At 42.8% G+C, this 22,531-nt stretch overlaps 2 protein-coding genes across 4 annotated transcripts; both read left to right on the top strand.

Annotated features, from left to right (window-relative positions):
* Positions 1 to 17: 17 nt before the first annotated feature.
* ddhd1b (DDHD domain containing 1b) lies at positions 18 to 13,447 on the top strand. 2 transcript variants are annotated; one of them, XM_042094309.1, is made up of 13 exons: positions 18 to 1,118; positions 1,385 to 1,561; positions 2,301 to 2,429; positions 2,849 to 2,996; positions 3,142 to 3,251; positions 3,850 to 3,956; positions 4,325 to 4,581; positions 5,227 to 5,302; positions 5,589 to 5,738; positions 5,830 to 5,894; positions 7,360 to 7,538; positions 10,291 to 10,557; positions 10,926 to 13,447. In XM_042094309.1, the coding sequence occupies exons 1-13, from the start codon at positions 347 to 349 to the stop codon at positions 11,108 to 11,110; spliced, it is 2,622 nt and encodes an 873-aa protein (XP_041950243.1). In that variant the 5' UTR covers positions 18 to 346; the 3' UTR covers positions 11,111 to 13,447. The 2 variants fall into 2 exon arrangements, with proteins under 2 accessions (XP_041950243.1, XP_041950244.1); XM_042094310.1 differs by lacking the exon at positions 10,926 to 13,447 and adding an exon at positions 10,716 to 10,827.
* Positions 13,448 to 14,199: 752 nt separating this feature from the next.
* Positions 14,200 to 21,976, top strand: stxbp6l (syntaxin binding protein 6 (amisyn), like). Of its 2 annotated transcripts, XM_042094344.1 has the most exons (7): positions 14,200 to 14,418; positions 14,942 to 15,096; positions 15,423 to 15,553; positions 16,889 to 17,135; positions 17,276 to 17,386; positions 18,853 to 19,028; positions 20,049 to 21,976. In XM_042094344.1, the coding sequence occupies exons 2-7, from the start codon at positions 14,949 to 14,951 to the stop codon at positions 20,070 to 20,072; spliced, it is 837 nt and encodes a 278-aa protein (XP_041950278.1). In that variant the 5' UTR covers positions 14,200 to 14,418; positions 14,942 to 14,948; the 3' UTR covers positions 20,073 to 21,976. The 2 variants fall into 2 exon arrangements, with proteins under 2 accessions (XP_041950278.1, XP_041950279.1); XM_042094345.1 differs by having other exon boundaries at positions 18,853 to 21,976.
* Positions 21,977 to 22,531: the final 555 nt, after the last annotated feature.

Here is a 22,531-nt window from a genome sequence, read left to right as displayed (position 1 = left end):
GGTACATGCGCTCGCGCTGGCACGCATTGGGGAGGAGCAACCACTGCACTGCTGTCTCCCAAGCAAGATTCGCAAGCACTAGGCTATAGAAGCGGAATATAATTTAGGCTATAGGTGAACAGGTATAGGCTTCCTTCGAATAAGTTTACTGACGGAAAGAATGCGACAGATCTGAGGTAGGAAAAGAGCAATTGAGGTCCGATGTAGGCCTTCAGTTCATGAACTGAATACAATTTTCGGACAGATGGTGGTGACTGACTGCGGTAGGCAAGGTGGAGGGAGAGGTTAGTAACGATAAACCGTTACTTTTATTGGGCAAATAAGACTCAAAAACCAATAATTTGTAATGATGAGCAGTTTAAAGGACAAACAGTCCTTTAACACTCCACCTGAAAGCGCGGACAACAGCGTGAGTGGTAGTGAATGGGATATGGCAAGTGATGTGTTTGTGTCTTGCTATGAACAGCCGATGGGCGATGCTATACATGGTGGAATGGATTCGGTGCAGCCGGGTATGGATAGACATTTGCCGCTGCTAAGAGATCGACGTGGGCTATCCCAGGACGGCTTGATTTTAGGCCTGGAGGAAGTCTATACAGACTATCATGCACGACTTAGTTCTGATCCAGGAACGGCTTATTTGGAAATCACAGGCGACCCAAATTACAGCGAAAGTGATGGCAACATCACCACGAAAAAGCGAAATCGCTCTAACAGTTCCAGACACCGCGGGGAGGTTGTCACGGAGCTTGGACCAGAGGAACTGCGGTGGTTTTACAAGGAAGACAAAAGGACCTGGAAACCTTTCGTCGGACACGACTCTCTCAAAATCGAGGTTGCTTATCGAAAATTCTGCGAACTTAATCCGGACAAGGTCAGACGCCGGGGACCGTCTGAATCGGAGGATATAAGTGGGTCGACTGGGGGGTCTGAGCCAGCGGGGGGTGAGACTGAGCCTGAGCCTGTGGACAGACTGCCCGTCAGTGACAGAGGGGACAGCGCGTGTTCAACGGTAGATGTGGACAGCATAGACGTTGACGTGGACGCCGTATGCGTCAGAGGAGGTCTTTATGAAGTTGACATTAAAGAGAAGGAATGTTACCCGGTCTACTGGAATCGTAAGTATGGCTCTCAGTTAGGCCCTTGATCTGCATTCGTACTTTTGCGATGACCCTGCGCTCAGCTGTTGCTGACACATGGGCGCCTCGTGTAAAGCTCGAATTGCAACACTAACCATGCAGTGCATCAGCCAAATTGTGTTCTGCAGTGATAAGGTTAAACAACACCATACCCTGAATGCTCATTTAAGTTCACATCAATACAGTTGTAATTATACAGGTGTACTTGTAGCAGCCATACGTTTGTTTTGCCATGTTGTTCACAGAGCAAGACCGCATACCGGTGATGCGGGGGCAGTGGTTCACCGATGGCACCTGGCTACCCCTGGAGGAGGAGGACAGCGACCTCATCGAACTGGAGCACCTTGCACGCTTCAGGGGCCAGCAGATGAGGGACACTTTTGAGACGGAAGTGGTGTCTACAACCGTGGACATCAAGGAGTGTAAGTTAAGTCCACAGTCAGTCTGTGGTGTTGTGGGTGTGTGCGTGTGTGTGTGTGTGTGGGGGTGGTGCAGGGTAGGGGCATGGTGGGGTATATGGGTGAAAGGCCGGGGCGAAGGGTCAGGGGGCTCGCATTGTGATGCAGAGCCGGGGGTCAGCAACACAATGAGGGTCAGGGCGTGCCGTGTTAAGAGCTGAGTTCAGCTGAACGCTGAACATGGGCCCTCGACATGCCAGCCAGAGCGAGCACTGAGCACACGCAAACTCACTCATGCAGTCTCAGTGTGACAGGGAGATTCACAATCTCAGCTACAGACATGCATGGTTATAATGTGTGTGTGTGTGTGTGTGTGTGTGTGTGTGTGTGTGTGTGTGTGTGTGTGTGTGTGCACCAACATGAGCATATATACGTCTGAATAATTTATTTTAAGTTCACATTGAACATAAATAGCAGTACAGGGTATAAACACTTAACAGATGGAGCAGCTGCAGTGGCAGAACATGGGCGGGCACACACACACACACACACACACACACACACACACACACACACACACACACACATGCTTCCACTCACTCTCTTTCCTACACACGTAGAAGCCTGACAGAAGTTTGGTCTTACTTTCCCTGACTGTGTAATCACGACCACGCATCTTTCTCTCACAAGGGAGACTCAATCAATGAAACTCATTAAAACTCCTTGTCCTGGGCCGTCTCAAATTTCTCTCTCTCTCTATCAGCGATTCACAGCCTGAAGCTGAGCCGAAGCCACGTGGACTGGCACAGCATAGATGAGGTGTACCTTTACAGCGATGCCACCACCTCCAAGATTGCGCGGACTGTCACTCAGAAGCTGGGATTCTCCAAAGGTCTGTGCACAATCAGCTCCAGTCACTGGCAGATTTTATTGCCCCCCCCCCCAAGCCCTCCTTCTCCTCCCCATCAAAGCAAGAGAGGCCTGTCTGATGCTGTGTAAATCACATCTTTGCTTGTAACCCAGTGATGGATCACTTCTAGTATCACTGGGGTCAGATATGATTTAGTGCTGCACATTCGCATAACATGTATTTACATCAAGTAAAGCAAAGGACAGGCTAGGCGTTGATGCATAAATAACCTGCAATCCATATTTCAGTTCAGGCTAAGGTCATTCTAGAATCAGATAATGCGTTTTTTATCTGCTGTCTTCAAATGCTATGATGGCAAGTTGTGGTACTGTATGAGTGAAAGGCAGAGTGCCATTGAGTCTTTTATGTCCACTTGGCTGAGCTTTTATATTATCTATCAGCCTCGAGCAGCGGAACTCGACTTCACCGTGGATACGTGGAGGAGGCGGCCCCTGAAGACACACCACCGGAGACGACGCACATCGTGTTTGTGGTTCATGGGATTGGCCAGAAGATGGATCAGGGTCGCATCATCAGGAACACCAGCATGTGAGTTGTTATACTGCAACTGGGACCTGTGAAGAGATAAACACAAGGCTGTTGATGAGCACTGATATGTTTGTGTTTGGTGTTTTGAGTTTTGTGTGTGTGTGTGTGTGTGTGTATACTGGTATCCATGTTTGTTAACATTTAGGATGCGAGATGCAGCTCGCAAGATGGAGGAGAAGCATTTCTCTGACCGCACAAATGAGCATGTTGAGTTCTTACCTGTTGAGTGGCGGTCCAAACTGTCCCTGGATGGAGGTATTGAACAGCACCTACATAAACTACATTTATGAGTCCAGGGGTCAATGCACATTTGGTGACTAAGCCAATGAATTAGATTTGTTTTGAGCTGAATGGCAGTAATGTGGATGAGCGACAGAGGGTGTATTTGTCCCAGCACAAGAAAGTAATAATAATAATAATAATAATCTTTAATTTTTACAGCACTTTTTCAAAAACAAGTTACAAAGTGCTGTTGTAGACTTTTCTGATGGTAGTTTTATCTGCTTATGTTCTTATAACTATGCATGTTTCATAGCTTTCTACTTTATATGCTTGAGAATATGTGAAAGATAAAACACATTGGAGACCTACAGTAATCACTTTTTGTAAGACAACTGGTTTCTAAAATTATTGACTAGGTAATAAATTATATATACAGTAATTAGGGTTTTTTATATGTAGGGGTGGGTTTGTTTACAGAGTGATAACCATCGTTGAGCCTGAAGACAGGCAGGGTCATCATGCTAAAACATGCATAAACTAGTGAAACTAGGAAGACAATAAAAAAAACACCTTGTTTGGTACTAATTTGTGACAAGACCCCTTCCTTTTGGTCCTTTTTGCTGCGCTTCAGACACTGTGGACTCCATCACCCCAGACAAAGTGAGAGGACTGAGAGATATGCTGAACAGCAGTGCCATGGACATCATGTACTACACCAGCCCCTTATACAGGGATGAGGTGAGACACACACGTGCACACGCACACATACTGTACACACACACACCACAGGCCAACTGCCAACTATTTTGAGAATCGGTTAATGTCTTCTTAAAACCGTAATATTCTCTGCTTTATTTATTCCTCAATAACAGTGAAGTAAATATGTTTGCCGTGTGGATAAAACAAGGCATTTGAGGACAAAATCTTTGGGCACACACACACACACCCCACATGTTGATACACATACATACCACAGGTTGGCGCACACACATAAACACATCATATCACACAATGCATAGTCTCAACATCATCTCTCATACATGCAAGGTATAAATATATAATATGAAAAAGAAGGAGCGCCATTTTACTGGTTGTTTTGTCCTTAGATCACTCGCGGTCTAACCAAGGAGCTGAACAGACTCTACACACTCTTCTGCAAGCGAAACCCCCAGTTTGAAGAGAGCGGGAAGGTGTCCATTGTGTCCCACTCCCTGGGCTGTGTCATCACCTTTGACATCATGACGGGCTGGGACCCGGTGCGCTTCCACTACATGGCCGCACAGGACACCGAGGATCTGGAGACGGGCAGGCCGGGCTTCGAGGAGCGTCGGCTGCTCGAGCAACTGCGTCTCACCCGGCTCAGGTACAGTAGCCTCTGAGGACACTTTTGTTTATCCGCCATTTTGCATTGTCTGAGACATCAGGCTGAGAGGAACAAACCCACAGTACCTTTGTTCCCAAATCAAAGGTCTACTTTGAGAGTAGCCAGTTCTGGGTCTGATACAGACCCTGCTCTGTTCTAGGGAGCCTTTTCTTCCTATCTGTGGGAGGCACATTCTGTGTTGTCTAAGGAATTCCGTATCGTGAGGGTGAGAGAAGAGAGTTTATCTTTGGTTCCAAGCCAAAGGTCAGTGTTATGCGAAGATAGTGTTTGACTGGGTACTGTCAGCTATCAGTTGCTGTCTGGAGTTTACCGGAAAAGTGTGTAATGATGTCAATTCAGTCAACCATTGGTATTTGTAATTTTCGTGTTATGGTTCCTATCTAGCGTTTCTAACCATATTGCTGTCCTAATCTGAGATTATGTGGTTAGATCATATCTATAGTATACGATCCATATGTCACCTTTAAAAAGTCCTGCCAGATGTAGCTCTCATGCTAAAAAAAGCTTGTATGTTATGATGGGCATAGAATTAACTGTAAGCTTATCAATATTATACTTAAGCCTCCCTCCCCCTGATTATAGTTTTATTTAAAAATTACTAATAATTTCCATGACTGTTTGTAGATTAAGGGATCTGGAGGACCAGATTCTAGGTCTGCAGACTCCGTCTTCAGAGGCTATTCCAGCCCTAAAATTTAAGGTAGGCTAATTTCTTGAGATGAGTTCTCGCTGCAGAAGATGGCTTCCAAGACAACTTTAGGCCTACAAAAATGCTAGTCAATCGATGGCGTAGGGAATTGTGAATGGAGATAGACTGTGTTGCACACAATTTAGGAGTACACATTTTTTGAAAGTGTGGGAATGCCAACTCATATTTTTATACATATTCATGTATGAAATAATCAAAATAGTGAAATAAATCATAATGTAATTATTTAATGTACTGTATATTAATGTGTTTTATGGGTTTTTAATGTGGGTTTCAGGTAGAAAATTTCTTCTGCATGGGTTCACCTTTGGCAGTGTTTCTGGCCTTACGAGGCATTAGACCAGGAGCTAATGGAACCCAGGACCACATACTACCTAAGTCTATCTGCCAGCGCCTTTTCAATATCTTTCACCCAACTGACCCAGTGGTGAGCGAAAGAGAACCAAGAAAAGAAAACATAATGAAACTATTTATATTTTGTGCACATCAAAAAGTAATTGCTTTTTGTTTGTTTCCAGGCATACAGGTTGGAGCCCCTCATCTTGAAGCACTACAGTAATATTTCCCCTGTCCAAATACACTGGTGAGTTAGTAAAGTTGTTGTCATGTCAGAAAAGGCATCATTTGCATGTGGCTTATGTATGTGCATAAGTCTCTGTGTCGATACATCTATCCATATACAGCGGGGGAAATAAGTATTGAATGCGTCAACATTTTTTTCAGTAAGTATACTTCCAGTGAGGCTATTCTCATGAAATGTTCACCAAGTGTTAGCATTAAATCAGGTAATCCACACATTAAAAAATCCAAACATTAAAGTCTGTAATAAAGTGGATGGCAGTGGAAATAACTGGATTTCCACTGGATACAAACATATTTCAAAACTTCAGAATCTTCCAGTAAGCAGCATTGGGGCCATTATATGCAAGTAGAAGGAACATCACTCCATCATCAACCTGCCATGCACAGGCAGTCAGAAGGATAGTCAGTAGAGTCACCCAAAAGAGCCAAGAACTACTCTGGGAAAACTCCAGAAAGTTTTGGAGGCAGCAGGTACAATTGTTATAGAGAAAATCATAGGCAATGCACTCAACCGCCATGGCCTCTATGCACACCAGAATGTAGTCTGGTCAGTTGTAAGCAAAATTTTACTTTTTGGCTGTCATACTACACACCATGTTTGTAGGAGAAATGTCACGCGTTCAGTACTTTTTTCCTGTGCCATTCTACTTTATTACACATAACTTTATTCATGGACTTTAATGTTTGCATTTCTTTATATGTGTGGATTTCCTGAGTTAATACTTACTGAAAAAAATGTTGATGCGTTCAATACTTATTTCCCTTGCTTGTATATTTTTATTCAATTGCATCATGGCTGTTCAAGGTTAAAGTTAAAACATTACTATGCAGATATATTCTAGTTCATCTCAGTTGGAGTGAAATAGAGTCCTTGATCATTGCTTGGCAAAGCTCGGACTTAAGACAAGTCTCTGAAAGATTTTCTCGCCCTCATGCAGTAAAATCACTTGTAAGTTCAGAGATACCGTTCCTGTGCAAAATCCTGGAACAGACTCAAGAAGGAGCAGATGTGCTTTGCAGCAGAAAACTGAAAAAGAGCCCTTTAGGGAGTTTATGCTCTAGTTGGGAGATATACCCTTTATTTCTTCAGTTTCCCCAGCTTTTCCCCCTCTCCTTAACCAGTGGCGTAGATTCTGCATCCCATAATTAACATTGCACACTTTTCAAATACTCTGAGTCCCTCTTGGGTTTCTTGCCCTCCATCCTCCCATGTTGGGTCAGACTATGTTCTGATTATGTACAGGTGCACTTACTTTACTACACGATGAAGCATTGCAGTGAATGCCTAATTCAGTCAGTGCAGTGGTACTGTTGATTCTCTGCATCATCCCCTGCGGGGGGTCTTTTGTAACAAATAGCAGCAAAAATGTCACTGATCATTTCTGTATTCCGTATTACATTTTGGTCTAAGCGCCAAGAATGTATTTTATATGTGTATATGTTATTTCTGCCTGCTCTTCTGTTAGGTATAACACGACCAGCCCCACGCCGTATGATCAGATCCGTCCGACGCTGCTGAACCCTCTGAAGGAGAGCGCCTCGGTGTCTGACACAGAGAGCATCCCCAGCCCCTGCACCTCCCCTCCACAGCCCCGCAGGCACTACGGAGAATCCATCACTAACCTGGGCAAGGCCAGCATCATGGGTAAGAGATAGATAGACAGATAGAGAGAGAGAGAGAGGGGTACAGCGGGGAAAATAAGTATTGAACACGTCAACATTTTTTTCAGTAAGTATACTTCCAGTGAGGCTATTCGCATGAAATTTTCACCAGACATTAGTATTAACTTATAGCCTAGAAATCTAGACGCACCCTAGCGGCGGCAAATTAATTTGCTCAGCCTGTATGTATAGTACCAAACCATAGGGATTTCTATTGGCTGACGCCGTGGACGTCATCCAATCACAGTGCTCTATTTTGTTAGAGAGTCTTAAGGCGGGCTTAACAGGATAACGACAGTCCTGCGACAGTGAACAACAAGGAAGGTGGCTATGGCGAACGAAGAGCGGTTGTTTGAATCGGCGTTGGCGTCAACTTTGGAGGAGTTGGACTTGTGCTTTTCTTTCAAAGTTGAGCAACACAATGCACTTAAGTCATTCCTTTCGAAGAAGGATGTATTTGCCGTTTTGCCGACCGGATACGGATATGGTCGTAGCGCTGGCCTATTGCATGCCTAGGCAGTTTGAAAGACAATTCTCTGCCCGCCCCTTGGATTAAGCGAGGTGAATGGTTCGATTCCAGACTATACATTTCAATGATATAGGATGGCCCGCCAGGCTAATTAACTTAGGTAATCCACACATATTAAAAAATCCAAACATTAATATCCATAAGTAGAGTTATGAGTAAAAAAGTGGAATGGCACAGGAAAAAAGTATTGATCATGCTAAGAAAAAGCAGTACACAAAGGCAAGGAATGGCAAGGAACAAGCTGGAATCTATAAGTAGTTAGAGAGTAATTATCCCTTCTATCTGTGCAAATTAATATAAGCTGGCTTAGTACATACTGATGGGCTATAAAAAGGTTTTTCGTTACCAAGGTGTCACACAAGAAACATTTCATGATTGGTTAAAGCAAAGAGCTCTCGCAAGACCTTTGCAACCTTATTGTTGCAAAACATATCAATGGAACTAGTTACAGATGCATTTCAAAACTTCAGAATCATTCAATAAGCAGTATTGGAGCCATTATCTGCAAGTGGAAGGAACATCACTGCATCATTAACCGGCCATGCACAGGCTCTCCTTGCAAGATTTCGAACCAGGAAGTCAGAAGGATTGTCAGAAGAGTAGGCCAAGAGCTAAGGACCACTTGGAGAAAGCTCCAGAAAGACTTGCATGCAGCAGGTACAATTATTACAGAGAAAATCATAGGTAATGCACTCCACCGCCATGGCCTCTATGCACACTCACCCCGCATGACTCTATTACTGAAGAAAAACATGTCGAAGCTCGTTGAAAGTTTGCTACACAACATTTGGATAAGCCTATGAAATACTAAGAGAATGTATTCTGGTCAGGCGAGAGCAAAATGTAACTTTTTGGATGTCATACTACACACCATATTTGGAGGAGAAATGGCACTGTGCATCACCCTAAAAATACCATACCAACAGTGAGGTTTGGAGGTGGTGGTATCATGGTGTGGGGCTGTTTTTCATCTCATGGTACTGGCGGACTTCTTACAGTTGAAGGAATGATGAATGGAGCCCTTTTGTTCCTGGAGAACCTTGCCATTCACCAGGATGATGAGGATGAGACATGGCTAGACCTTCCAGCAAGACAATGATCCAAAGCATTCAGCAAGGAAACTCAGAGAAAGGAAATCAAGGCCCTGACTTCAATCCAATTAAATAGTTTAGGAAGTTAACTAAAGATCAGGATTCACAAGAGGGACCCCTAGAATCTTCAATATTAAAAGACTATCTGTTTAGGGCCAAATGTAATGGGCCAAAATCACACCGGAATACTGCGACTGATTAGTTTCGTCATACAGGAAATGCCTTGAAGCTGTCATTTCAAATAAAGGCTCTTCCCCAAGGTATTTAAGAAATTTCAGCAAGCGTGTTCAATACTTTTTTCCTGTGTCATTCCACTTTATTACACATAACTCAATTTATGGACTTTAATGTTTGGATTTTTTTCTATGGGTGGATTATCTGAGTTAATACTAATGTCTGATGAAAATTTCATGCAAATAGCCTCATTGGATTCATCCTTACTGAAAAAAATGTTGACGTGTTCAATACTTATTTTCCCCGCTGTATATAGAAGAATGATAAAGAAAAGTAGAAATGCGATTCCAAGGAATTACCAGTGCACGCAAAGGCAAATAAATAAACAGGTGAATTGTCAATCAAAGGAGTGAGAGAAAGTGGGGTTGAGAAAAGTGAGATCCAGTTTAGACTGGAGAGGTACACGGAAAAAGGGAACCTAAGGGCCCTCCGCTCCACTTTCCACATTTGGTTACATAGGCCCCATTATTATCAACGCAACCCTGCATTCCAGTGTCCAACTCTGCGGCCACCTGCGCTGATCGTGGGGTTGTGTTGAGAGCGGTGTTGTCGAAGTGCATTTGTGCACTAGACGCCGGAGTGCATTTGTGTATGTGTGTTTTGGAAGGTATTTGTGCATGCGTGTATGTATGTGTTTGAAGGCTTTGGAGTTTGTGTGTGTGAGTGAGTGTGAGTGTGAGTGTGAGTGTGAGTGTGAGTGTGAGTGTGAGTGTGTGTGTGTGTGTGTGTGTGTGTGTGTGTGTGATATTTTCTGTAAATACTTTTAATGTGAGTTAAAAGCACTTCAAAGTGTGTGCTAGTGTGCATCTTTCTGTCTTTGTGACTACATGTGCGTGTGTGCATGTGAGTGTGGAAATGAGGCTGTTCTTTTGGCTCATCAGGGGCGGCCAGCATCGGGAAAGGACTGGGCGAGATTCTCTTCTCTCGGTTCTCACGCTCGAGTGGCCAAGTGGGCGGTGTGGAGGAAGAACCCTCGGACTCCGAGGGCGGCACATCTGAGCCAGACAACGTGGCGTCAGGAGAGGAAGGAGTGACAAACGAAGAAGAAGAAGAAGAAGAAAAGATAGAGGAGAAAAAAGAGGCAGCCGACGTGAAAGAGGAGCCCGCCATGTCCCAGTCCACCTCTGCAATCATGGACTACACTTCATGTAAGAAATGACTCCTGGTCCTCTTTTGTGCATAGTAGTTGAAGTATAAGGGCTGTTTCTTGGTCTATGCAAACTACATACACACAAATGCATCAAGCTACTCATGGAGGGTTACTACACTTGCGTGGCAAAACGTGTTGTCCAAATTTTTTACACAGAAAGGAGTGCAATGTAGCTTGCGTAAACTATGAGAGGGGTCTTCCATGTGTGCCTGAGCCTTGGGTTTACAACTGCGTCCACATACAGCAGCTTGTATAGACTATGAAATGGCCCTAAGAATGTTTGTTCCCTCCATTTAATTCAATTCAGTGTTATTTCTAAAGTGATGCATATTATAGTGTGACATTTGTGCTGCCTCTTTATTGTAGTGGAAATGGAGAATCGCATTGACTTTGAGTTACGGGAGGGTCTGGTGGAGAGCCGGTACTGGTCTGCCGTCACATCCCACACAGCCTACTGGTGCTCCCTGGACGTGGCTCTCTTCCTTCTGACTTTCATGTACAGGCCGAACGAGATGGAGGAGCCTGCCGACGACGCCAATGCCGAATCTTAACCCCTCTGTACAAACTCCTCCTCCTCCTCCTCCTCCTCCTTAACCACTTCCACTTTCCCACTCTCCCCCTTTTACCCACTCCTGCTAAACCCGGGATTCCCTGTGCACTTCTGACACACTGGCCACTCTGGGCCAGACAGACCCTGCTCACTGTGCATCCAAGAGCCTTTCCTCCTCATTCTGTGGAGTTCACCTTCAAAAAAAATCACACACACGTGTGCACATACACACAAACAGACACATAAAAATCACAGAGCATCACCCCTCATCGTGCCATAAATCCCTAGTGGTTCGTACGAAGACTGTTACCAACCTAATCCCGAGCCCATTGCCATCATCGAGCAGTCATGTTATGACTATGACTGACAAAGAGACTTATTTCATTTCAGTGGTTACCACCATGCATCTGTACATCCTGTGGGATCTCTTGACATTGCCGTTTCTCTCGTTGAACACTGAATAGTATGTTCTTGTCCATCTCCCAAAGTCCAAAGTTAAACTTGTGCTCCCTAAGGTGCCTCTGTTACCACTCAAGAGAAACGTCAGAATCTATCACACGCCAACCCGTTTTGAGAGGAAGACGTGAACACCATACCTCCTGTTGGCTTAATCAGTGAAGAACAATAAGCATAGTCTAAGGCCAAGGCCATGCTGAAATTGGGGAGTGCACAGAGGGCAAAAACATAGTCGTAGAAGATGGGATTATTTTGTTTGTCTGCAGTGAATATGTGCCACTGTCACGCCTGGTGTAGCTAGTTCCATGGATTATAGTGGAATGTGATTGCAGCATTCCCCACATGAGCGTTCAGTTTCAGTTGTGTGACCGGCTATATGACATGTTCCATCGACAGTCTTCACGTGAGGTGCACCGAAAAATAAATCAAAAGATTTTTCTAATACCTGTTTGACTATTTAACAAGCTCTCTGTTGCATTTGGTAGGCACTGAACCTGAGGTAGATGAGCTTTGTTAAATGACCAGTGCTACATTTTTTTTAACTGTAACATGTAGGCCTGCCTCAAGTGTCCTCACTTTAGAGGAGTGTGTTTAGGTATTTACATGCTTTGGTTATGCATCTCATTTGTTGCATTGTGTGTCGGTGTACAGTGGTCTTAGCATAAAAAACAAGAGGAAATAGATATCAAGCACACCCTACTTGTGGCTTGATTTAGAAATAGGACAAACCCAAACCATGTGTTCTTATGTGCTGACCCTAAACACTCCTTTGTGGATCAGGTGTGTGGACATTTGGACTGGTACCACCTGGACACTTCCCAAAATACCATTTCCCCCCCAAACATTCTTGCACTACAAAAAATAGTGTCAATTTTTGTCACTGGTCACTGGTCCTTGGCCTGTCATCTCTATTTCTGTTTACAACACTAGTGACGTTGAGTTGAGGATGGTGGTGAGAAGAAAGTCACTGTCATGATTGTTTACCATTTGGAATGTGGATTCCAACAGTTTGCCAAATTGGCTTATTTTATGAGTTTGGTTATGGCAAAATGGCTGATTCATACATATCCACCTGAAGACCTTAAAACATATAGATGTGTTGGTCTTCTGGTTTGGGACTGACCCAGTGCTTATTAAAAAATAATATTATGTGGATTTTGCATTTTTGCATTGGGCATGATGCAATTTGAATGCATAGTGAATGCAAGGCAAGCTGCAAAATCATGTTGGATGAAATGTGCTTTGAGCACTAGACATGGCAGTTTGTGCCAGGGAAACATCCATGCAAGGTTTTTTTTTACATTTTTTCACCATTAGAAAGAGTGTAACTCTTATCCCAATGTGTCATTAATAACAGCTGAATGAAAATTATATATTTAAGAGGAAGAAAAATAAGAAAAGAAAATGTGTTGATTATGTTTAACTGAAAATCACCTCAATCACCCATCACCTTTACAAATGCATCCATGCCTGATAGAAAACCTTCAGTTTAATGCAATGATGTTTCTAGAATGCAGCATCATTTATTTAGTTTATTTTTAGTTTGACACCATCCTTATGCCTTCAAAAGAATCAGTAAAGTAAAAAGCACTTACCTTGTCCTTACCTCACCTTGATAATAACTTACCTTTGAATGTGCCAACTACATAAAAAGAGCCTCCATTTTAAGATGCTTGACAATGGAGCACACAAGGCTGAGAGGAGCAGGGCGGCAGGCTCCCCTCAGCACTGCCTTGCTGCCTGCATAGCAAACAAGGAAACTTTGTCCTTTATGTTGACATTTCCCCATCATATCAAAACGTGTCATGTTTACCGTTTTTATGTATTCCACCTGTTATGTTCCCTCACCAAATAAATGCTGTGGTATAACAGTCCACTTTTACGACCTGGTGTAGCCTACATCTTTTATACTGATATGGATCTCCACAACAGTTATTAAGTAGGACTATGGCCTTTGACAGCCAGTCTAGTGAACGCACACTCATTCAAGCAGTGGTAAAATCTCAGGATATTTATAAGTGCCCAAATATATATATTTTTTTATTTATTTATTTATTTTATTGATGCTTAACAACACACAGTACAGTAATTGCAACAAAGAAACTGCAGTACAAAACACACGTATAGACAATGGTCACAGAAAACAAATAATACAATAGACAAACACACAAACAAATGTAAATGAAGCATAAACAGGGAATCGTTCTTTATCTTTAAAGAATGTATAAAGAATGAGACAAAGAAGTCTGTCATTTTTTGGGTTATTACGAACCAAGCGAAGGGATGCAACAAGTGAGTCTACCTCTAAAGTAAAAGCAGAGAAGGATGGCTGTAATTTTTGCCATTTCTGTTTCTGAATAAAAAATGTGGCTTGTAGAAAACAAAATGCCCAAATATAATTATGTTAAAGATAGGCGGATATTATGACGCTAGGTGCTAGATATGATGCAAATCCACAGATATTACGATGCTAGATTAATTACACAAAGTAATCGCCGTTTATATGTCAATTTTGGAAATTGTCGCCAATAGACTTTTCTGGCTACCAATAGGCTACTTCGGGTTAAGTCAGAGCGAGTGCACGGCACAACCCACGTGACCACAAGCCAGATTAAGACGGGGACTGGGGTATCTTATAACTAACAAACTCTTTAGTGGAAGCGGGTGTGTTTCGGTGTTTTTGATAATAATTAGCCATCTAACCTTCCGGCTTTAATTTCGAAAATGGCTTGATCTCCCACAAACGAACCTAATAAACTTACCTGATTTTACAGAGGTCACACGGGTAGACTGATTAACTAATAGCAATCAATAACATCAACTTTTGTGTGGCGAGGATTCAACACCAAACAGGTAATTTCAACTCACTTTTTTGTCAGTTAAAAAAATGCTTTTTAAAAACGTAAAATTGTGTTGACTTCTTTCGAGGTGACAGTGTCAATTCTCGTCAAGAATGTTATCTGGACAAAACAGGACAGAAATGTAAACTCTTGTTGGTTGTGGATTGCTGAAGGTGTTGAAGGTGTGCTGAAGGCTACATTTTAATTTATTTTTGAGTCTCATTGTTGCAGTTACCCTACTTACCGACTTATTGGAGGGAAGATTTCAACATGCCTAAAATATCAGTAACATTTCATTGGCTAATTTCAGTTCAACATGTATCATGAAATTAACTAATGGTAGGTATTAGGCCTATTATGGGAATTTTGAGTACAGAGAACATGTTTGTGTGTAGTCTGTTGACAAACCTGCCAAAAGATATAGCTGAAAAATATTTAAAAAGTAGCCTAAAGCACATTAATGTGGTGGGTAGAGTTTGGAAATATTTCACCATAGTCACCTGCTCTCCGTTTCTGAAACCATACATTCATTACAGTTCAAGGATGAGTATGCAGTCCACCATCAACAGAGACATCTTTGTCCCCCTTGATCAGAAGTTGTTGGTTGCCATTGAGGTCAAAAGGAGGAATAGAAGAAAACTTCCATTTCTATCTGCAGGCCGGAAATATGCCACATTTATCTGCTTGTCAGGTAATATCCAGTCTGTCTCTGTCAAATGCAGGGCTCGAATGTGCCTGAATTTAGATGTGAGGGTTATGTAAGATTTGAAAAAAGATGATATAGTGGTGCCAAATTTCTGATAAGGTAGGGCTCAGAAATTGGTTTATTGAAATTGGTTTATTGTACAACACTGACAGAACTTTTTTTTCTAAAATATGTGCTGTAGCCTAGTGAAAGGCAATTGATATTCATATATGATTTTGATATTCAAGAGCACTCCTTCCTTACCAGCATGCATCACTAACTATTGGAAGACTAATGACCTTCTCTATGGTCTTTTTATTCCACTCACACAGCAACCAACAAGCTCCCTGCTCAGCTCTTCATCACAAAGGTGAAGCAGTTTGAGGGCTCTCCCCGCCTCTCCAAGACGTCCCATTGGACGATAGAGCAGCTCCGTCAGGTGGATGGCATTAATCCCAACAAAGTGAGCCACCCACCCTCTCTGATGTTACTACAGTTATGTCTGAACTGGAAAAGACGGAATATGTTTATGTAATCTCACTGTTTTTAGCAAAAAAATATATACTTTGGGCTCCCAGGAGGCACATATGAAAAATATGACCTTTAATACAATTTGATAGTTTAAGCATGTGTTAAATGTGATAAAAGCATGTGTTGAAAATGGATGAACATTACCCTAAAGCAGTGTTTATCAAATGGGGGTACGCGTACCCCTGGGGGTACATGAAGGCACTCCAGGGGGTACGTCAGATTTTAAAATATACATATATTTAAAAAGTAGAATCCATGCAAAAATACTTTTAAAACAATTATTTAATACATATTTCAGGAAAATATAAGTTCATAAAATTTATTTTATATTTCAGTAGGCTATTCAATTTCATTATCCTAAAAACCCAGAGTCCCCCCCATACCAGGATGGTTCGACTCAACCTGTCACATGCCACCTGCCATCACCTGTCAATCACTGTCAAAACTCAAATGATGGAGTCGTGGTTGAAGCGTAGCGGTAATTCTTGTGAAAACACGGAGGGACAAGTGGCAAAGAAGGCCAAACCAGAGCCGGCAAAATTCCGGCTGTATCTTGAAGAATATGTTTTATTTGGATTTACGTCAACAAGTTGTAACCCACCCAAGGCACTGTGTTTTTTTTTCTGTAGGGAGAAATTAGCGAACAGTAGCATGAAGCCTGCACATCTGCAGCGTTATCTTAAATTAGACACTGATGGCACAGTGCTCTGTTTTATGTCTTTTTTTTTCTCAACTAAAAATGCTTTGCGCTGGTTAGGGGGTACTTGGCTGAAAAAAATGTTTCAAAGAGGGTACATCACTGAAAAAAGGGTTGAGAACCACTGCCCTAAAGAGACAATGGCAATGCATTACATTACATTACATTACATTACATTACATTACATTTGGCTGACGCTTTTTAACCAAAGCGACTAACAACATGGTAAACAGTAAGTTTTAGAACAATTCTCACAATTTTAGGACAGTTTAAAAAAACATTAGAGTACAGTAAGAATAAGTGCGTCGGTGAGTGCTGTTTTTAACAGTTACTTGTCAGTTTAAAACGGCTGGTGAGTGCTAGGATCAGTAAGACTTGTTGTAAGTGTTGCTATGAGAGTAGATGTTCTCTAAAGAGCTGGGTCTTCAGGAGTTTTTTGAAAGTGGAAAAGGATGTCCCTGCCCTTGTAGGAACTGGCAGTTAGAAGTATTAGAAGTGTTCTGTCCAGTATAGTGGAACATTACTAAAGCTTGGCTGCGTTTGAGCCATCCTGAATACTCCTTTCTCCAGGATTGCCCAGAGTTTGACTTGGCCTTTGAGCGCACCTTTGACCAGTGGGTGGCCGGATCTGAAGCAGAGAAGTGCATGTTTATCCAGATCCTCTACCAGGCCTGTCAAAACTACTGGATGTGCAAGGATGGTCAGACCAACCCAGGTGAGGTCAAGGACCCCCAGAAACCTGGCAAAGTAGAGGCCCGCAAGGGACCCACCGTTCCTCGGACAAGCTTCATCAACTGCCAGTCCAAACTGATGGAGGGTAAGGGTGTGCTTTTTGGAGACTTTTGTGTAGCTGTACAGGCCTCACTCTAAGTGGTCTTTACAGTAATCTTCTCTTTGTGACATGTGAAAATCAAATTTTTTTTGTCTTTCTGAAACAAATGTGTTTTTACTTCTAAGATGCCTGCTCAATGAACATGGTTATCTACCGCTGCAAGATCTTCCTGAACCAAATGAAAAGCGCCATGCGCCCCCCTCCACAACGCCGCCCTGCTGGTCAAGGAAAGTCAGGTACAAACTCACACAGCTTGGGTGCTCTTGGGTATTTTCCAACCATTTTCTAGAGTACTACATCTATTGGGTAGTGTATCATGGATTTCCAGGTAGAAACCATTGTTTACGTCCTGAAAGCCAAGTGATTTGAGGCAAAGGCTGGTGTGCAGATCACTTTCGTGGCTGCCATTTGTTATTCTCAGACGCTGATAGATCTCTGTGTGGTGCTGGTGGGGCCGATGGCGGTGGAGAATGAGGTCTTTTTTTGGTGCGAGGCGGCGTAATCACAGGGGACTTTGTTCTGGCGTCAGGAAGCAGGCGGGGCATCGGGGGGGGGGGGGGGATATTGGTACAAAGGCTGGCCTTGAGGGGCGCAAGCAGGAGCTGTCCCGCGTGCTGTGGCACCACGCCTCACAAAGGGAGCTGACTGACCAGGGTGCTGTAATGGGGCCAGAGAGGTGCCAGGCTGTAGCAGGGGCGTGGACGGAGAGAGGAGAATTGGGGATAGAGAGAAGTGTGGGGAAAGGGAGAGGGAGAGAGGGAAAGGGAGGAAGAGGGATGAAAAGATTTGTAGAGAAAAGAAGGGGGAAGAAGAGAAAAGGATTGGGCAAAATGGTGGCGGATTCCCACAATGCTGCACGTCTCGCTGTGCCTTTGTTGACAATGCCCTTTATTATAGGGCTATATTTATGACACTGCAGACAGGAAGGATCCCATGTAGGGTGTGCTGATTCCCTGCAGTACCCCCTTTGTCATTTGAAATGTTGTGACCTGTTTTCAGCAGTGCAACATTCCTGCAATTAGTTATTCACACATTCAGATGTGTACATCCAAGATGGCTCCCAGTCTTGTGGAGGTGTTATGCTTTAAATGTGTAGCTGGGCTGAGTGTTGAGCCGCAGCTGCTGCTGTTACACCAGGGAGCCTTGACAGCACTGAAATGACACTGTCTGGCTTGCTTCACAGAGTCGCATCATTTTAAGAGGGCAGTTTGTTGAATTGTACCAGATAGATACAAAAAACAACACAGTGAAAGAAAATCAATATGGCAAGTCCCTGGTGAGGCTAAATGGTATGATCTTAATGCGTTGTAAAGTAACAATACAGGACTCTTCACTGAACTGGGGAAGTGAGATGCTCTGCTAAAAGAGTTTTACTGTAGAGTGATGTCCCTTGACAGTACAACTGTCTCAGGGATAAATACAACATAGGCAACTATACATGAAAAAGGACAAGGTGAGAGGAGAGAATGGCTCATGAAACAAAGTTGCTATTTATTGAAATTCTAATTGGGAATATTAACATGACTGATGCGGGGGGCTGAATGAAAATAATTACAATGCATCTTATGAGTTTAATAACAGTGTCTGTTTTCAAATTGAATTGTTTACATATGGACACTTAATATCCAGCGGACGCTTAATAATCATGTGAGTTTTTTTTTTTATTGAGTTTTACTGTTCTGATTGTCCCCACCCCTCACAGCTGGGGTCAAATCCAGGACACCGTCCCCAGCCCGCCCGGCTCGGGGCAGCATGAAAAAAGCTGTCCGCAGGGCTAGCCAGGCGCTGGGTGAACGAGGGGATCGCTTGTGGCGCGCCGAGGACAAGACTGCCCACATGAAGGACAGTGCCAAGCGTTTTTCGGACTCGGCACACAAGGTTAGGACACGCACGGTGTAGGAGCTCCTCGTGGCATCCTTTTCTAGTAGCTTATTGATAAGCGAACGTTTTGCTTGCGGCTGTTTTCTCACCAAAAAGCTTCTATTTATAATCACGGGAATGATTTCTTTTTTCACTTCTACGCTCTTGCACTGAATTGGTATCTGTCTTTTCTCTTCTGGCACTGAAGCACACACTAACCCCAGGGCTTTGGGGAAAATAAGATAAATTAGTCCCCCAGGGTGTGAGGGGGGGAAAAAAAACAAGATAAGATAAATATATTGGGGAAATAACATGTTCCACATTGAGGTTAATACCTTTGGATAGGCTATGTATTTGAAATGTAAACAATCATGCTAAACATTTATCCTTGCTATCAAAAGAAGTCATGATTTAGTAATGACTGTAAAAAATATCCTTTTGGGGATGAATAGAGTAATCTATCTGTCTCAATAGCTGTCGTTCATCAAACCTTTGAGATAATGTCTGTTGGCTTAGTGCGGGGCCTATGTGCACTCACTGTCAGAACTGAGCATTCTTTAGTTTTCTCATCACGTCCACTTTGAGAAGGCCATTCACTGCCTGTGATGGGAATATATTGTTCTCCTCCTATTTCATTTAAAAGAGATCCTACGGCTCAACACAGACCTTTACAACTGGATGACATTATGAAGTCAATTGGAATCCTAATGCGTAATTATCTGGTCATTTGTCTGCTTAACTGCCAAGCAAAGCCTCTCAACCAGAAGTAAGATATTGGCCTCTGCTCCGTCAAGCTTTTTGGAGAGGACATTATTTTCCCATATTGTCTACTTGACTGTTCATAGCCTGCATTTCTGTAATTGATGAGGCTCTTCAGCTATAAAATGCTCTCCTTTGATCACCCTTCATATTTCCTTGATCATTTATCATAATAAGTATTTTACAACATCCCGTCTGTACCAAAAACAAAGATTTGGAAAGACTGGAGATTTGATTATTTGTTTAAAATGCACTCTGTCCCCTCTCCTCCCTTTCCAGTTGGCTCTGAAGTATAGCTGCTGACAGTGAGAATATTGTTGAAGGGCACCCCACTACACGTGCAGGCCATCGCATGGGAATATAGTTCCTATTTGTAATATCACTAATGTTGGTTGTGTGAGTGGCTGTACTCTATTTTATTTTATTAATTTATTTATTGAGTGTGGCAGTCAACAGGCCATGCACAAATTGCTCCTTTTTGTGTCACTTGAATCAGTGCATCAGCACACAGTGCTGTCCCCTGTGGACAGCACAGACGACAAAGAGTGGCACCATCACCCCCCAGCTAAGAGCATGGCTTTTCTCAGCTGGCCAGGGCTGGAGGAAGAGCACATGATTCACTGTGTAACCACAGTGTGGCCTGGATGACACTAGATGGCGCCAGTGAGCCACAATGCTCTTACTGTCTCTCAAGTGTTTACCCAGTGGGTCTGTTGCTGACTGAAGTCATGAGGACTTTTTAATGATCTTTTAAAAGGGAATTCCAACGATTATTAGACAAGCCAATTAATGTGTATATTTGGCTGTGAAAAAGTGTGTTAAGGTCTAAATGACCCAGAAGTCTTTTGTTCTCTTTGGATTGATGCACACTTGAATGGTCAAAACAAACTGGATTGACCGCATATTTTTCACGGAGATGGTGGTTTGTGTGACTTTAAGGGTGGAGAGCAGTCTCTTGTGGTATAAGGGTTGAACTGATGTGATTTTTGAAGCTTAGTATAGACTTTGGGTGAATTAATTTCACTTGGACATAAGATAACGCAGTGGTGTCGATAACTGCAGTGAAGCCAGTTTTCCTTCTTTCAAGGAATTTCTTCCATTTGAACCAACTAATTTCTGCCCATGTAGGACTGATCATTATGAATATGGAGGCCTGAAACCTTTGCTTATCTGTCTAACAATTGTCATGTGTATGAGAATGTTGGCCTGAGTAATGTATTACTCATTCACATAGCCCCATTGAGCTTGAGCTATCATATAGGGTGTCTAATGCATTTAAAAAAAAAAAAAATGTATTTGTATACAGTAAGCCTTTTTAAGGAGCTTATGTGTCGTTGGTGAATCATGCATGCTTATTGTGTTGTAGGATTATAATCACACTGTCATGCTTTGATAAGGCCTTTTATTTTTTTTCAAATGTATTTTAAACATCTGTTGATATGATGTAAATCGTCTGTGATGTGATTACTACATTTGGCTTTTATATGTTGGTCCCATTTCAGAGGAGCGAGTGGTTGCACGTAGGTCGGTTGAGTTTGCGTCTTCGCAAGAGTCTGTACGTGACAGAAAGTAAGTTAAACCCAGGTGGTGTAATGTGCGCATATAGGAATTGTGAGATGAAGTCAAAACATGTTTGCGGCTCTTGTCACTTCAGTGTATTTTTACCTACTAGCACTACGTATGTGTTTGTCCCTTGTGCAAATGTCAGTCCACTGTGTTTGTGTGTGTGCTTGTGTGTTCAGTGATTTGTTTGACAGAGAGCACCCAGCTGTGCCTGGTGGCTTATCCTCTTCCATAGGGTTAAAGAGAAGCCTGCGTATGCTCTCTGCTACAAACGATGCACTGAATATCTAAATCTTTTTTTTTTTTTTTTTTGCTGTACAGTTCTTTTCATGTTTATTTTTCACAGGTTTCTTGTCACTCTGACATCTAAAGCCCACTGTATTGTAATGCACTCCAATTATGTTCACCGATGTGTTTTGATTGACAGTGGAAGCGACCAATTACGGCTAATCAGCCAGAGGCTGTTTTCGATGGTTAATTAGACATGCTGGTGAGAGTTGAGCCGTGCACAGTGAACCTTTTGACCTTCCCCGTCCCCGTCTGGACTCATTATAAGTTTGCCTACCATTTTGTGTTTCATGTAGTTGTGTACTACGAAAGCTGTTAACACTCCTCTTACTGTAAAATAAATTAACTGGGACCCATCCAGTCTTCTGTGTGTTTGTTTTGTTAACTCAGTCTAGATTGGGAGTGAGAGACGTGGGCCATGATCTCATATAGCGGATGACTGTGATGGTCCTCCACACACAGCAGAGGGCTCCCTTGCTGTAGCCTTTTAGCTCCTGCTGTACAGTTTCCCATCAAAGATGCTCACCGCAGTCAAAACAAAAAAGCATATCCTATTGCAACATTGATGTTGTTACTATACTATGAGATCTGGCAAATGGATATTTTATAAAGCCATTTGTGGCTTCATATGCTGTCATGACCATGTGTCAAGAAACAAGCTGCTCAGAGATAAATGAGGGCTTGTGGTTTTGGCCTACATACTACTGTGAGCCTCCCATTCTGGTTCACTCGCAGCGTATATGGCTCATGTGTGCTTCAATCTATTCTTCAAATGTGGGTTCCATGTTCATCAGCATAGCCATGTGTCTGAAGTTGATTGGCAATGTTCAAAGCAGTCGCGTGTGCCTCTCCTCGGAGAGGAGGAAGAGGGAGAAGAATAGCAGGAGGAGGACGAGGAGGGGAAGAAAAAA

Source organism: Alosa sapidissima, chromosome 6 (assembly GCF_018492685.1).
Source record: "Alosa sapidissima isolate fAloSap1 chromosome 6, fAloSap1.pri, whole genome shotgun sequence".
Classification (NCBI taxonomy): domain Eukaryota; kingdom Metazoa; phylum Chordata; class Actinopteri; order Clupeiformes; family Clupeidae; genus Alosa; species Alosa sapidissima.
This window is presented reverse-complemented; position numbering and strand designations above follow the sequence as displayed.

Bases quoted from the DNA above. Each gene is read 5' to 3' on its own strand.
- stxbp6l (XM_042094344.1), top strand. From the start codon at position 14,949: ATGAGTATGCAGTCCACCATCAACAGAGACATCTTTGTCCCCCTTGAT. The intron at 15,097-15,422 runs GTAATATCCAGT...CCACTCACACAG, and splicing joins CACATTTATCTGCTTGTCAG to CAACCAACAAGCTCCCTGCT. The intron at 15,554-16,888 runs GTGAGCCACCCA...TCCTTTCTCCAG, and splicing joins ATGGCATTAATCCCAACAAA to GATTGCCCAGAGTTTGACTT.
- ddhd1b (XM_042094309.1), top strand. From the start codon at position 347: ATGATGAGCAGTTTAAAGGACAAACAGTCCTTTAACACTCCACCTGAA. The intron at 1,562-2,300 runs GTAAGTTAAGTC...TCTCTCTATCAG, and splicing joins AACCGTGGACATCAAGGAGT to CGATTCACAGCCTGAAGCTG. The intron at 5,303-5,588 runs GTAGGCTAATTT...TGTGGGTTTCAG, and splicing joins TTCCAGCCCTAAAATTTAAG to GTAGAAAATTTCTTCTGCAT.